Source organism: Mobula birostris, chromosome 11, assembly GCF_030028105.1.
Source record: "Mobula birostris isolate sMobBir1 chromosome 11, sMobBir1.hap1, whole genome shotgun sequence".
Lineage (NCBI taxonomy): Eukaryota > Metazoa > Chordata > Chondrichthyes > Myliobatiformes > Myliobatidae > Mobula > Mobula birostris.
Window position 1 is genome coordinate 112043156 of NC_092380.1, and position 12835 is coordinate 112055990.

The window sequence follows — 12835 nt, forward strand, 5'->3', positions numbered from 1 at the left end:
ACCTGGGTCTCTTGAGCTGTGAAGCAGTGAGCAGTGCCCCCACCAGCTGCATGACTGCCTTCTGGAACATTTGAGCAGTGCTTTTGGCCCCATGCCTAAGTAAAGGTGTACTGGCATTGGAGAGGGCTCATGAGAATGAGGTCCAGGAAAGCAAGAGTTAATGTGTGAGGAACATTCAGTTACTATGGACTCGCTTTCAAGAATTCTACAATTCATTCTCAGTATGATTTATTTACTTTTTTTTGTGCTTGTGCAGTTGTCTTGTTTTGCACATTGGTTGTTTGTCAGTCTCTGTTTATGTAGCGGTTTCAATTGTATTAATTTTTCTTTATTTCCCACTCTTTGTGTGTAATTTTCATTAATCCTATTGTGTTTCTTTGTTCTACTGTGGATGTCTGCAAGGAAATGAATCTCAGCTTGTATATGGTGAAATACAACTACTTTAATAATAAATTTACCTTGAACTTGGGGCGGGGAGAACCTGCTGAATATTGGAAGTCCTAGGTAAGATGTTGCCATTAGTGGAGAACCTTGGACCAGAGATCACAACCCAAGAAAAGAAGAGCATCCCTCTAGAATGGAGATAATGAATTTCTTTAGCCGTAGGCTGGTGAATCTGTGGAATTCATTGCCACAGATGGCTGTGGAGGCCAAGTCATTGGCTACATCTAAAGTGGAAGTTTAATTAGGACTGTACTAATTCCGTGAAGTAACAGAAGTGGTGAACCAGAGTGATGTAGTGGATGTGATAAATTGAGATGTTCAAAAGCCCTTTCATAAGGTATGCTGATAATTGTGGTCAGTGCCTGTGGAATCAAGTGATTACTAACATAACTAATCACAGACAGATATCACCATGTGCCATGTCGTATGGTGTTGGCAACCATGGTCTTTGACCATGATCAGTCTTGGCAAATTTTCAATAGAAGTGGTTTTCCATTGCCTTCTTCTGGACGGTGTCTTTACAAGACGGGTGTCCCCAGCCATTATCAATACTTTTCAGAGATTGTCTGACTGGCGTCAATGGTCACACAACCAGGACTTGTGATATGCACCAACTTCTCATTCAACCGTCCAGCACCTGCTTCCACCTGTCTTGCTCCTGATTTGGTAGAGACTCCACACCACCACAGATGACAGAGATGAAAATTAAGCTGTCCTACCAAGCTAAACGCCGAGGGATGTGTGAGTGATGGGCAGATGGAGAGGGTGGAGGAGGAGAAAGAGACATAGTGACAAGGACCAGGTAGATCAGGAGGGAAGAGGCAGAAGGACAGACAAGCAGCAGTGACTGGGAGTTGGGAGTTCGCTGCTCGTACTGCCAGGTTGTAGGCTGTCCAGACAGAAGGTGATGTGCCTTTGGGTCACAGGTAGTCAGAGTGGAATTAGACTGGGTGAGATGTTAAAGGGTTGGGAATGAGAAAGATGCATGTTTGTGTAAAGGTTATCATTAAGCTTTAGATTGTGGTTCAATTCCCCCAGCTGCCTGGTGGGGCTGTCTCTGTTACCATGTGTGTTTCCTCCATTTCCTCCGGGTTCCTCCCACATTCCAAAGACGTACGGGTTGGTAAGTTGTCGGCATGGCAACACTTGCAGGCTGCCCTCAGCACATCCTCGATGCTAAAGGTGCATTTCACTCGATGTTTTGAGGTTTTTTATATTTTATTTTATTTGGAAATGTAGGCCCATCTGGCCATTTGATCTGTGCCACCCAGCAACCCCTAATTTAACCCGAGCCACATCATGGGACGATTTACAATGACCAATTAACCTGCTAACCAGAACGTCTTTGGACTGTGGGAGGAAACTGGAGCACCCGGAGGAAATCCACACGGCCACTGGGAAAATGTACCAACTCATTACAGACATTGGCATGAATTGAACCAGAGTCGATGATACTGTGAAGTGTGTGCAATTTGATGTATTTGTGACAAATAAAGCATTTCTTTAAATAAATCTTTTGACAGGATGAGTTGTTAAAGGTCTGGGAGTAAAATTAGACAGAAGTGAAATGGAGAAAGTGCTACTGGTCTGTTTCTTTGCCAGAATGTTCCATGACTCTCCTGTTCCAGGGTTTAAGGTTTCAATGATGATATTTTTCCAGGGATCCCAGCATACCTTTCCATCAGTGGACAACTGACCAGGTGTGCGCTTGGCTCGAGAATGCTGGCCTGAGTCAGTATGTGGCTTTGGCCAGACAGTGGGTCAGTACTGGACAGAAATTACTTGCAGCAACACCCCAAGAACTGGAGAAGGTAAGATGTCACCTCAACTGAGCAGGGTAAGCGGAAGACACAGGGATTTGACTACACTACTTGCTTGTTTGTGTGTCTGTCAGTGTGGGTGGTGTTGGAGGTCTTGCTTTAAGTAAATAGCCATTGAAAGGCCAGGATAAGGTGTTTGTGGAGAGGATGTGCTAGCATTAGAGATGGTCCAAAGGAGCTTTTTAAAATTTTTTGGGGAGATACGGCATAGTAACAGGCCCTTCCAAATTACACCCATTTAACCAACTAACATGCTAACCTACAGGCCTTTTAGAATCTGGAAGGAAACCAGAGCACCCAGAGGAAACCCATGTGATCACAGAGAGAAGGGACAAACTCCTTACAGGCAACAGTGCGAATTGAACCCTGGTCGTCTGTACTGTAAAGCGTTACGCTAACCACCAAACTAGCACGCCACCCCGAAAGAATGATCCCAGGAATGAAAGGGTTACCACATGAAAAGCAGTTGACAGCTCTGGGCCTGTGCTCACTGGAGTTTAGAAGAATGAGGAGGTTGGGGGAGAAACCTATCAAATATCGAAAGGCCCAGGTAGAATGGACATGGAGAGGATGTTTCCTATGGTGGGGGAGCCTAGGACCAGAGGGCACAACCTCGGAATAGAGAGATGTCCCTTTAGAACAGAGATGAGAGATATTTCTTTAGCCGGAGAGTGGTGAATCTGTGGAATTCATTGTCACAAGCAGATGTGGAGGCCAAGTTATTGGGTATATTTAAAATGGAGGTTGATAAGTTCTTGCAACAGACATCAAAGTTGCTGGTGAACGCAGCAGGCCAGGCAGCATCTCTAGGAAGAGGTACAGTCGACGTTTCAGGCCGAGACCCTTCGTCAGGACTAACTGAAGGAAGAGCTAGTAAGAGATTTGAAAGTTGGAGGAGGAGGGAGAGATCCAAAATGATAGGAGAAGACAGGGGGGGGGGGGATGGAGCCAAGAGCTGGGCAGGTGATTGGCAAAAGGGATACGAGAGGATCATGGGACAGGAGGTCCGGGAAGAAAGACAAGGGCGGTGGGGGGGGGGTACCCAGAGGATGGGCAAGAGGTATATTCAGACGGACAGAGGGAGAAAAAGGAGAGTGAGAGAAAGAATGTGTGTATAAAAATAAGTAACAGATGGGGTACGAGGGGGAGGTGGGGCATTAGCGGAAGTTAGAGAAGTCAATGTTCATGCCATCAGGTTGGAGGCTACCCAGACGGAATAGTGTTCATGCCATCAGGCATGTTTGCGTTGATAAGTTCTTGATTAGTCAGGGGGTCAAGAGTTATGGGGTAAATACAGGAGAGTGAGGTTGAAAGGGATAATAAATTAGCCATGATTTAATGGCAGAGCGGATTCAATGGGCTGAATTGCCTAATTCTGGTCCTATACCTTATGGTATTGAGGTCTCCTTTGATTGTTTTTTTTTTCTGTCTTGTGATAATTTTGCACACAGGAACTTGGAATCAAGCACCCTCTGCACCGGAAGAAGATCCAGGTGCTACAGAAGGCAGCGGAGAGCGGTCAGAATGACGGCCCCGGGAAGCTCAACCACATCTGGGTAACACGTGAGTGTGGAACACGTGTGCGCTCAGCACAGTCCGGTCAGGGTTCACAGGCTTGAGCTTCCCCCCGGGACTGAGAGAGGAGAGGTTGCCAGTGTAAAGGGGAGAGAGGGAGGGCAGAAACAGACCAATAGGTGGTTGGTGGATCAAGGAAGGACGCCAGCAGTTTGTTTCATTCAGAGTTTGAGGAGAGTCATTATGCCACTAACGACTCTAGCAAACTTGTACAGATGTCCTGCGGACTAAAGATTTAGATCAACACGCACACAAAACACTAGAGAAAACAGCAGGTCAGACAGCGTCTATGGAGAGTAACATACAGTCGTGTTTCGGGCCAAGACCCTTCATCAGGACTGGAAAGGAAAGGGGCAGAGCCAGAATAAGAAGGTGGGGAGAGGGGAAGGAGTACAAGCTGGCAGGTGATAGGTGATACCAGGTGAGGGGGAAGGTGGGTGGGAGAGGGGAGATGATGTAAGAAGTGGGGGGGGGATGATAGGTGGACAAGGAAGTGTGTGTATCGCTCAAGATTGCTAGCATCGGTACAATCTTTTGTATTTATTTAAAGACATAGATTTTTAGATCTAGAGATACAGCATAGTAACAGGCCCACCCCTGAGAACATAAGACATAGGAGCAGCATTGACCATTCGGCCCGTTGAGGCTGTGCCACCCAATTACACACATGGCCAATTAATCTAACACTGTATGCCAGGGAATGTGGGACGAAACTGGGCACCTGGAGGATACCCACAAGGTCACAGGGAGAACGTACAAACTCCTTACCGAGAGCGGCAGAAAGTGAACCAGCGTCACTGGCGCTGTAACGGCATTACACTAACCATTACACTACCGTACTTCTCTAAAGGGAAATTTCCACTGCACTGGAGCTGAATTAAACCCCGAGCTACAGTACTGGGCAAAAGTCTTAGGCACGTATATAGAGCTAGGGAACCTAAGACTTTTGCACTGTACCGTAGTAACTTTATGTATTGCACTGTACTGCTGCCATACAAAAAAAATGTTATGACATGTGTGAGTGCTGATAAACCTGTTTCTGATATGGGTCTCTGTTGTGGTGGGAAGGGGGCAGGGAGAGGGGAATCATGGTTGGGGAAAAGGGGAAGGGAAAGGGGAGGGAGTGGGAAGCACCAGAGAGACATTCTGTAATGATTAATAAACCATTTGTTTGGAATCAAATGATCTTGCCTGGAGTTAGGGCTGGGTGTGTCTGCAACCACACCACCTCCGACCCAACCCGAGCATTCCTTCTCTGCCATCTGTCCCACACCCCTCCCGCACACTTATATACACACACACATACTGTGTGTGCCCAAGTCATTTGCACAGTTCTTTATGTGTTATTGTTGTTTCACTTACAAGTCCATTCATCACCTTTGTGAACTTCTGTTGTTACATGTCCTCTGGTGTTGCCCAGCAGTGTCAGTGCTGACTGTGGATTGGAGGCTGAGATGAGGGAAGGCTGTTGTTTGGCCAAAGAACAGCTGGTGATGCCCCTCAGTTTGTTGCAAACTCAATGCGATCACCGTCCCGGGTCTCAGCATGAGAGAGCGGAGACTGATTGAAACACAACACAGAACTGCTGAAATACACAGCAGGTTTAGCAGCATCTGTGGGGGGGGAGAAGAATTGTTGAATATTTTATGTTTTTTTTTTGTTTTGTTTATTTTTATTTAGAAATACAGTTTGGTACAGGCCCTTGGAATCACCATGCTATGTTGCCAGCAATCCCCAATTTAACCCTAGTCTAATCACAGGACAATTTACAATGACCAATTAACCTACTAACCAGTACATTTTTGGACTGTGGGAGGAAACCAGAGCACCCAGAGGAAACCCACACATGCAATAGGAAGGACATATAAACTCCTTATAGAGGACACTGGGATTGAAGTCCGACTTTGACGCCCGAGGTTGCACGAGGGCTGTGGATAGAGCTTTAAACTAAATAGTTGCGGGGGGGGGGGGGGTCAACATATTGGAGAAATATGGATAAAGTAAAAAAGAAAAGTGTGGATAAAGATAAAGAAAAGTAAGAGTGGAGTGAAGAAAAGTAATGTGAAAAAGAATAAAAGATTACAAGATTTTGAAACTACAATGAGTGTAAAGGCACTTTATTTGAATGGGCATAGTATTCGAAACAAGGTCAGTGAACTTGTGGCTCAAATCAGTACAGAGGTATGATTTAGTGGCGATTAGAGAGATGTGGTTGCAGGGTGGAGTGGATTGGTAATTAAATATCCACGGATATCAGGTAATACAGAAGGATAGGCAGGAAGGTAAGGGAGGTGGGGTAGCACTCTTAATTAAAGGTGAAATCAGGGCGATAGTGAGAGACGTTATAAAATCTAAGGAGCAGAATGTTGAATTCATCTGGGCAGAGATTAGGAATAGTAAAGGGAAAAAATTCACTGGTGGGAGTTTTCTATTGGGCACTGCATTACAGTAGCACAGGCAATAAACAGAAATATCTGACGCATGTAAGAATGGAACAGCAGTTATCATAGGGGACTTTAACTTGCATATAGATTGGGTAAATCAAGTTGGTTGAGGCATTCTTGTGGAGGACTTCATAGAGTGCATCCATGATGGCTTTCTTGAACAGCATGTTACTGAACCTACAAGGAATCGTGCTTTCTTAGATCTAGTCCTGAGTAATCAGACAGGTAAAATTAGTGACCTTGTAGTTAGGGATCCTCTTGGAAAGAGTGATCACAGTATGCTTGAATTTCTCATATAAATGGGGCGTGCAGTAGTTCAATCTAAAACTAGTGTATTATGCCTAAACAATGGAGACTACAATGGGATGAGGGAGGATTTGGCTAGTGTAGACTGGGAACACGGGCTATATGGTGGGACAGTTGAGGAACAGTGGAAGACTTTCAAAGAGATTTTTCACAGTGCTCAACAAAATTATATTCCAGTTAAAAGCAAGGACAGTAAGAGTGGGGAGAGCCAGCCATGGGTAATTAAGGAAATAAAGAAAGGCATCAAACTAAAAGCTGGGGCATACACAGTCACCGAAAGTAGTGGGAAACTGGAAGATTGGGAAAACTTTGAAAAGCAACCAAGTACCACTAAGCAAGCAATAAAAAAAGGGAAGCTAGATTATGAAAATGAACTAGCACAAAATATAAAAATGGATAGTAAAAGTTTTTATAATTATATAAAGAAAAAAAGGGTGGCTAAAGTGAATGTAGGTCCCTTGGAGGACGAGAAGGGAGAATTGATATTGGGTAATGAGAAAATGGCCGAGCTGTGAATGACTATTTTGTGTTAATCTTCACAGTGGAGACACATCTAACATGCCAAAAAGAGATGTTATGGTGCAATGGGAGGTGAAGACCTCGATACAATAGCTATCATTAAAGAGGTAGTGTGAGCAAACTTGTGGGCCTGAAGACAGATAAGTCCCCTGGTCCTGATGGAATGCATCTCAGGGTACTGAAAGAAATAGAAGTTACAGTAGAGGCTTTGGTGATAATTTACCAAAATTCTCTGGACTCTGAGCAGGTCCTGGTGGATTAGAAGATGGCGAATGTCACACCACTGTTCAAAAAAGGATGTAGGCAAAAGACAGGTAACTATAGGCCAGTTAGTTTAACATCTGCAGTTGGGGAAAATGCTTGAAGCTATCATTAAAGAAGAAATAACGAGGCATCTGGAAAGAAGTGGATCCATCAGGCAGACCCAGCATGGATTCAGCAAAGGCCAGTCCTGTTTGACAAACTTACTGGAGTTCATACTTTGAGGATATAATGAGTGCAATGCATAGAGGGAATCACGTGGACATCATTTACTTGGATTTCCAAAAGGCATTAGATAAGCTGCTGCATAAAAGAATTGTTCATAAGATAAGGATGCATAGAGAAGGGAGTGATGTGATAGCATGGATAGAGGATTGGTTAACCGATAGAAAGCAGAGAGTTGTGATACATGGGTGTTACTCTGGTTGACAATCAGTGGTGAGCGGTGTGCCGCATGGGTCCGTTCTCAGCCCACAACTGTTCACGATATACATTAATAATCTGGAAGAGGGGACCGAGTGTAGAGTTTGCTGATGACACTAAATTGAATGGAAAAGCAAATTGTGCAGAAGATACAGAGAGTCTGCAGAGAGATATAGGTAGGTTAAGTGAGTGGGCAAGGATGGAGTACAATGTTGGTAAATGCGAAGTCATCCACTTTGGAAGGAAAAATGAAAGAGCAGATTATTATTTTAATGGTAAAAATTTGCGGCATGCTGCTGTGCAGAGGGACTTGAGAGTGCTTGTGCACGAATCACAAAAGGTTGGTTTGCAGGTGCAGCAGGCTATCAAGAAGGCAAATGGAATGTTGGCCTTCATTGCTAGAGGGATTGAATTTAAGAGCAGCAAGGTTTTACTGCAACTGTACAGGGTACTGGTGAGGCCATACCTGGAGTACTGCGTGCAGTTCTGGTCACCTTGCTTGAAGAAGGATGTAATGGCCTCACCAGTACCCTGTATGTTCTAACTGCAGCACTATTGTTGGGACCCGTATCAGGACTGACCAGTAAAAAGAGGAGAGGGGGAGGAGGGAGAGACAGGCTGGTAGGAGATTATTTCCTCCCCCATTCCAAAGATGTATGGGTTAGTAGAATAATCACATGGGTGTAATTGAGCAGCTCAGGTTCATTGGGATGGAATGACCCGTTGCCCCATTTTATCCATAAATGTAAAAAAAAGCATTTCCTTTGAATGTAGCTTTTCTCACATTAAAGTTTGCCTCTTGGTATCAGACATTTCAACCTTGGGCCATCTGTGGTAGCCTCACAGTCAGTGCGACTCTGTTACAGCTCGGGCCACTGGAGTTCCGAGTTCATTCCAGCGTCCTCTCTGAGGTGTTTTTACATCCTCCCTGTGTTAGTAGGATAATTGTTCATTGTAAATTGTCCTGTGATTAGGCTAGGGTTAAATAGTTGGGTTGCTGGGCAGTGTGTCTCAAAGGAGGCACTATATCTCTAAATGGATAAATTAAAGTTTGCCATGCATACTGTTCATACAGATAAGATCATTACACAGTTCATTGAGGTTCGAGCAAGGTAAAACAATAACAGAATGCAGAGTAAAGTCTAACAGTTACAGAGAAAGTTCAGTGCAGGTAGACAATAAAATGCAAGATTATAATGAGGTAGACTGTGGGGTCATTGATTCTATTATGGTTATTTTCCTATTATGGATTTATTGAGTATGCCTGCATGAAAATAGTCTCATAACAGTGGAGTAGGAACCATCCACGAGCCTTGTGGTTCTTGCCTTCAGGCTTTTGTGTCTTCTGCCCGGTGAGAGAGGAGAGAAGAGAGAATGTCTGGGATGGGTGGGGTCTGTGATCCTGCTGGCTGCCTTACTGAGGTATTGAGAAGTATAGACAGACTTCATGGAGGGTAGGCCGGCTTCTGTGATGTGCTGAGCTGTGTCCACAGCCCTCTGCAGTCTGGTGGGGCCGTTGGAACTCAGTTGCCAAACCAAACCATGCTGCATATGGATAGGTTTCTTTTCTTTGGTGGATCTGTAAAAAGAAAGCAGCAGTAATCTCTCCGGTCTCAGTTGCTGGTTCACCTCTGTTTCCGATCTCTGTTGCCCTCAGGTTGGCTGGACGACATCGGCTTGCCTCAGTACAAGGACCAGTTTACTGAGGCCAGAGTGGACGGTCGGATGCTGCAGCACCTCACTGTGGTGAGTTCACTGGGTCAGAACCCGCCCCGACATTCCCACTGTAAACCCTGGGAACCAGCGTTTGAAATCTTGGGCAACATAGCGTCAAAGAATCGTCTTGTCAAGTCTGGGCGAGCTAGGGCTTTTCTCTTCAGAGCAGCATCAGATGATAGAGGTGTCCAAGGAGCAAATGGAAAGATCACAGGGTGATGGTGATTGAAGGTACAGGTGATTTAAAAATCTGTGCACCAGGAGACTTGCCTGAGCGTGAACTTGTTACATCTTTTACATTCTCAGTGGATGCAATTACCAGTAAAACTTCAGTTTGGGAGCAATAGTGAATACAGGAAGGCTTAAGTAACAAATTAGAATAAAATGATTGTCTGCAATTCGAACATAAAATCCAATTTTCTATCACAACAGTGAGTCCACGCTCTAACATAATTAATGAAGTTCTTGTAACTTGGATGTCATCACTGGTGCATTCCATCTCTCTACCTTGAGGCTTTGCCGTTCCCTGTTTACCATATAAGCACCATATAAGCACAATCCATATCCCTATTTATCAGATATTAGCCTGCCCTGCTATTAAGATCATGAGAGGCATAGATAGAGTACCTAGTTGTAGTCTCAGTGGAAAAAGGTCTGCTTGCATTTTTCCCTACCTGTGCCCCTCATAATGTTGTATCATTCCTTCATTATGTGCTGTGTCATATGACGTGTGCAATCAGAGATCTTTCCATGGCCATGATTCTTCTTGACAAGTTTTTCTACAGAAGTGGTTTGCCATTGCCACCTTCTGGGCAGTGTCTTTACAAGATCAGTGACGCCAGCCATTATCAATACTCTTCAGAGATTGTCTGCCTTGCATCAGTGGTCACATAACCAGAACTTGTGATTTGCACTAGCTGATCAAACAGCCATCCACCACCTGCTCCCATGGCTTCACATGACCCTGATCGGGGGCTAAGCCGGTGCTACACCTTGCCCAAGAGTGTCCTGCAGGCTAGCGGAGGGAAGGAACGCCAAACATCACCTTTAGTAGAGATATGTCTCCACTCTGCCACGCAATGTTGTACAGTACCTGGGGGAAGCAACAGTGGTCACACCTCTGGCACAGAGTCTGGCCCTGTGGCTCAGGTGGGTAGAGAAAAGAAGAGGATGGCAGCAGTGATAGGGGACTCTATAGTTAGAGGGTTAGGCGGGCGATTCTGTGGACGCAGGAAAGAAACGTGGATGGTAGTTTGCCTGTCAGGTGCCAGGGTCCGGGATGTTTCTGATCGCATCCACGATATCTTGAAGTGGGAAGGAGAACAGCCAGAGGTCGTGGTACATATTGGTACCAATGACATAGGTAGGAAAAGGGAGGAGGTCCTGAAAAAAGAATACAGGGAGTTAGGAAAGAAGTTGAGAAGCAGGACCTCAAAGGTAGTAATCTCAGGATTACTGCCTGTGCCACGTGACAGTGAGTATAGAAATAAAATGAGGTGGAGGATAAATGCGTGGCTAAGGGATTGGAGCAGGGGGCAGGGATTCAGATTTCTGAATCATTGGGACTTCTTCTGGGGCAGGTGTGACCTGTACAAAAAGGACGATTTGCACTTGAATCCGAGGGGGACCAATACTATAGCGGGGAGGTTTGCTGAGGCTGTTGGGGAGAGTTTAAACTGGAATTGCTGGGGCTGGGAACCAAACTGAAGTGACGGAGAAAAGGGAGGTTGGCTCATAAATAGAGAAAGTTTGGAGACAGTGCAAAAGGGAGGATAGGCAAGTGATAGAGAAGGGATGCGCTCAGTCCGATGGTTTGAGATGTGTCCATTTTAATGTGAGGAGTATCATGAATAAAGCGGATGAGCTTAGAGCGTGGATCAGCACTTGGAGCTATGATGTTGTGGCCATTACAGAGACTTGGATGGTGCAGGGGCAGGAATGGCTACTTCAGGTGCCAGGCCTTAGATGTTTCAGAAAGGACAGGGAGGGAGACAAAAGAGGTGGGGGCGTGGCACTGTTGATCAGAGATAGTGTCACGGCCGCAGAAAAGGAGGAAGTCATGGAGGGATTGTCTACGGAGTCTCTGTGGGTGGAAGTTAGGAATACGTAGGGATCAATAACTCTACTGGGTGTTTTTTATAGACCACCCAATAGTAACAGGGACATCGAGGAGCAGATACAGAGACAAATTCTGGAAAGGAGTAATAATAACAGGGTTGTTGTGGTAGATTTTAATTTCCCAAGTATTGATTGGCATCTCCTTAGAGTGAGGGGTTTAGATGGGGTGGAGTTTGTAGGTATGTTCGGGAAGGTTTCTTGACACAATGTGTTTCTAAGCCTACAAGAGGAGAGGCTGTACTTGATCTAGTATTGGGAAATTAACCTGGTCAGGTATCAGGTCTCTCAGTGGGAGAGCATCTTGGAGATAGTGATCACAATTCTATCTCCTTTACCTTAGCACTGGAGAGGGATAGGAACAGACAAGTTAGGAAAGCGTTTAATTGGAGTAAGGGGAACTATGAGGCTATCAGGTAAGAACTTGGAAGCATAAATTGGAAACAGATGTTTTCAGGGAAACGTACGGAAGAAATGTGGCAGATGTTCAGGGGATATTTGTGTGGAGTTCTGCATAGGTACATTCCAATGAGACATGGAAAGGATGGTATGGTACAAGATCTGTGGTGCACAAAGGCTGTTGTAAATCTAGTCAAGAAGAAAGGAAGAGCTTACGAAAGGTTAAAAAAAAACTAGGTAATGATGTGAATCTAGGAGATTATAAAGCTAGCAGGAAGGAGTTTAAGAAGGAAATTAGGAGAGCCAGAAGAGGCCATGAGAAGGCCTTGGCGGACAGGATTAAGGAAAACCCCAAGGCATTCTACAAGTATGTGAAGAGAAAGAAGATAAGACATGAGAGAATAGGACCAATCAAGTGTGACAATGGAAAAGTGTGTATGGAACCGGAGGAAATAGCGAAGGTACTTAATGAATACTTTGCTTCAGTATTCACTACAGAAAAGGATCTTGGCGATTGTAGGGATGACTTACAGTGGACTGAAAAACTTGAGAATGTAGATATTAAGAAAGAGGATGTACTGGAGCTTTTGGAAAGCATCAAGTTGGATAAGTCACCGGGACCGGACGAGATGTACCCCAGGCTACTGTGGGAAGCGAGGGAGGAGATTGCTGAGCCTCTGGCAATGATCTTTGCATCATCAATGGGGACAGAAGAGGTTCCAGAGGATTGGAGGGTTGCGAATGTTGTTCCCTCATTCAAGAAAGGAGGTAGGGATAGCCCAGGAAATTATAGGCCAGTGAGTCTTACTTCAG

General features: G+C 45.0%; 1 protein-coding gene across 16 annotated transcripts in view; it reads left to right on the top strand.

Annotated features, from left to right (window-relative positions):
* Nucleotides 1-12835, top strand: part of LOC140205309 (liprin-beta-2-like) — a 245569-nt gene that overhangs the window by 206230 nt on the left and 26504 nt on the right. For all 16 annotated transcript variants that reach the window (XM_072272853.1, XM_072272852.1, XM_072272843.1 and 13 more), the window contains 3 exons: nt 2105-2255; nt 3716-3827; nt 9450-9538. In XM_072272853.1, the coding sequence (XP_072128954.1) occupies nt 2105-2255; nt 3716-3827; nt 9450-9538 (352 nt within the window). The remainder of the gene's footprint in view (nt 1-2104; nt 2256-3715; nt 3828-9449; nt 9539-12835) is intronic.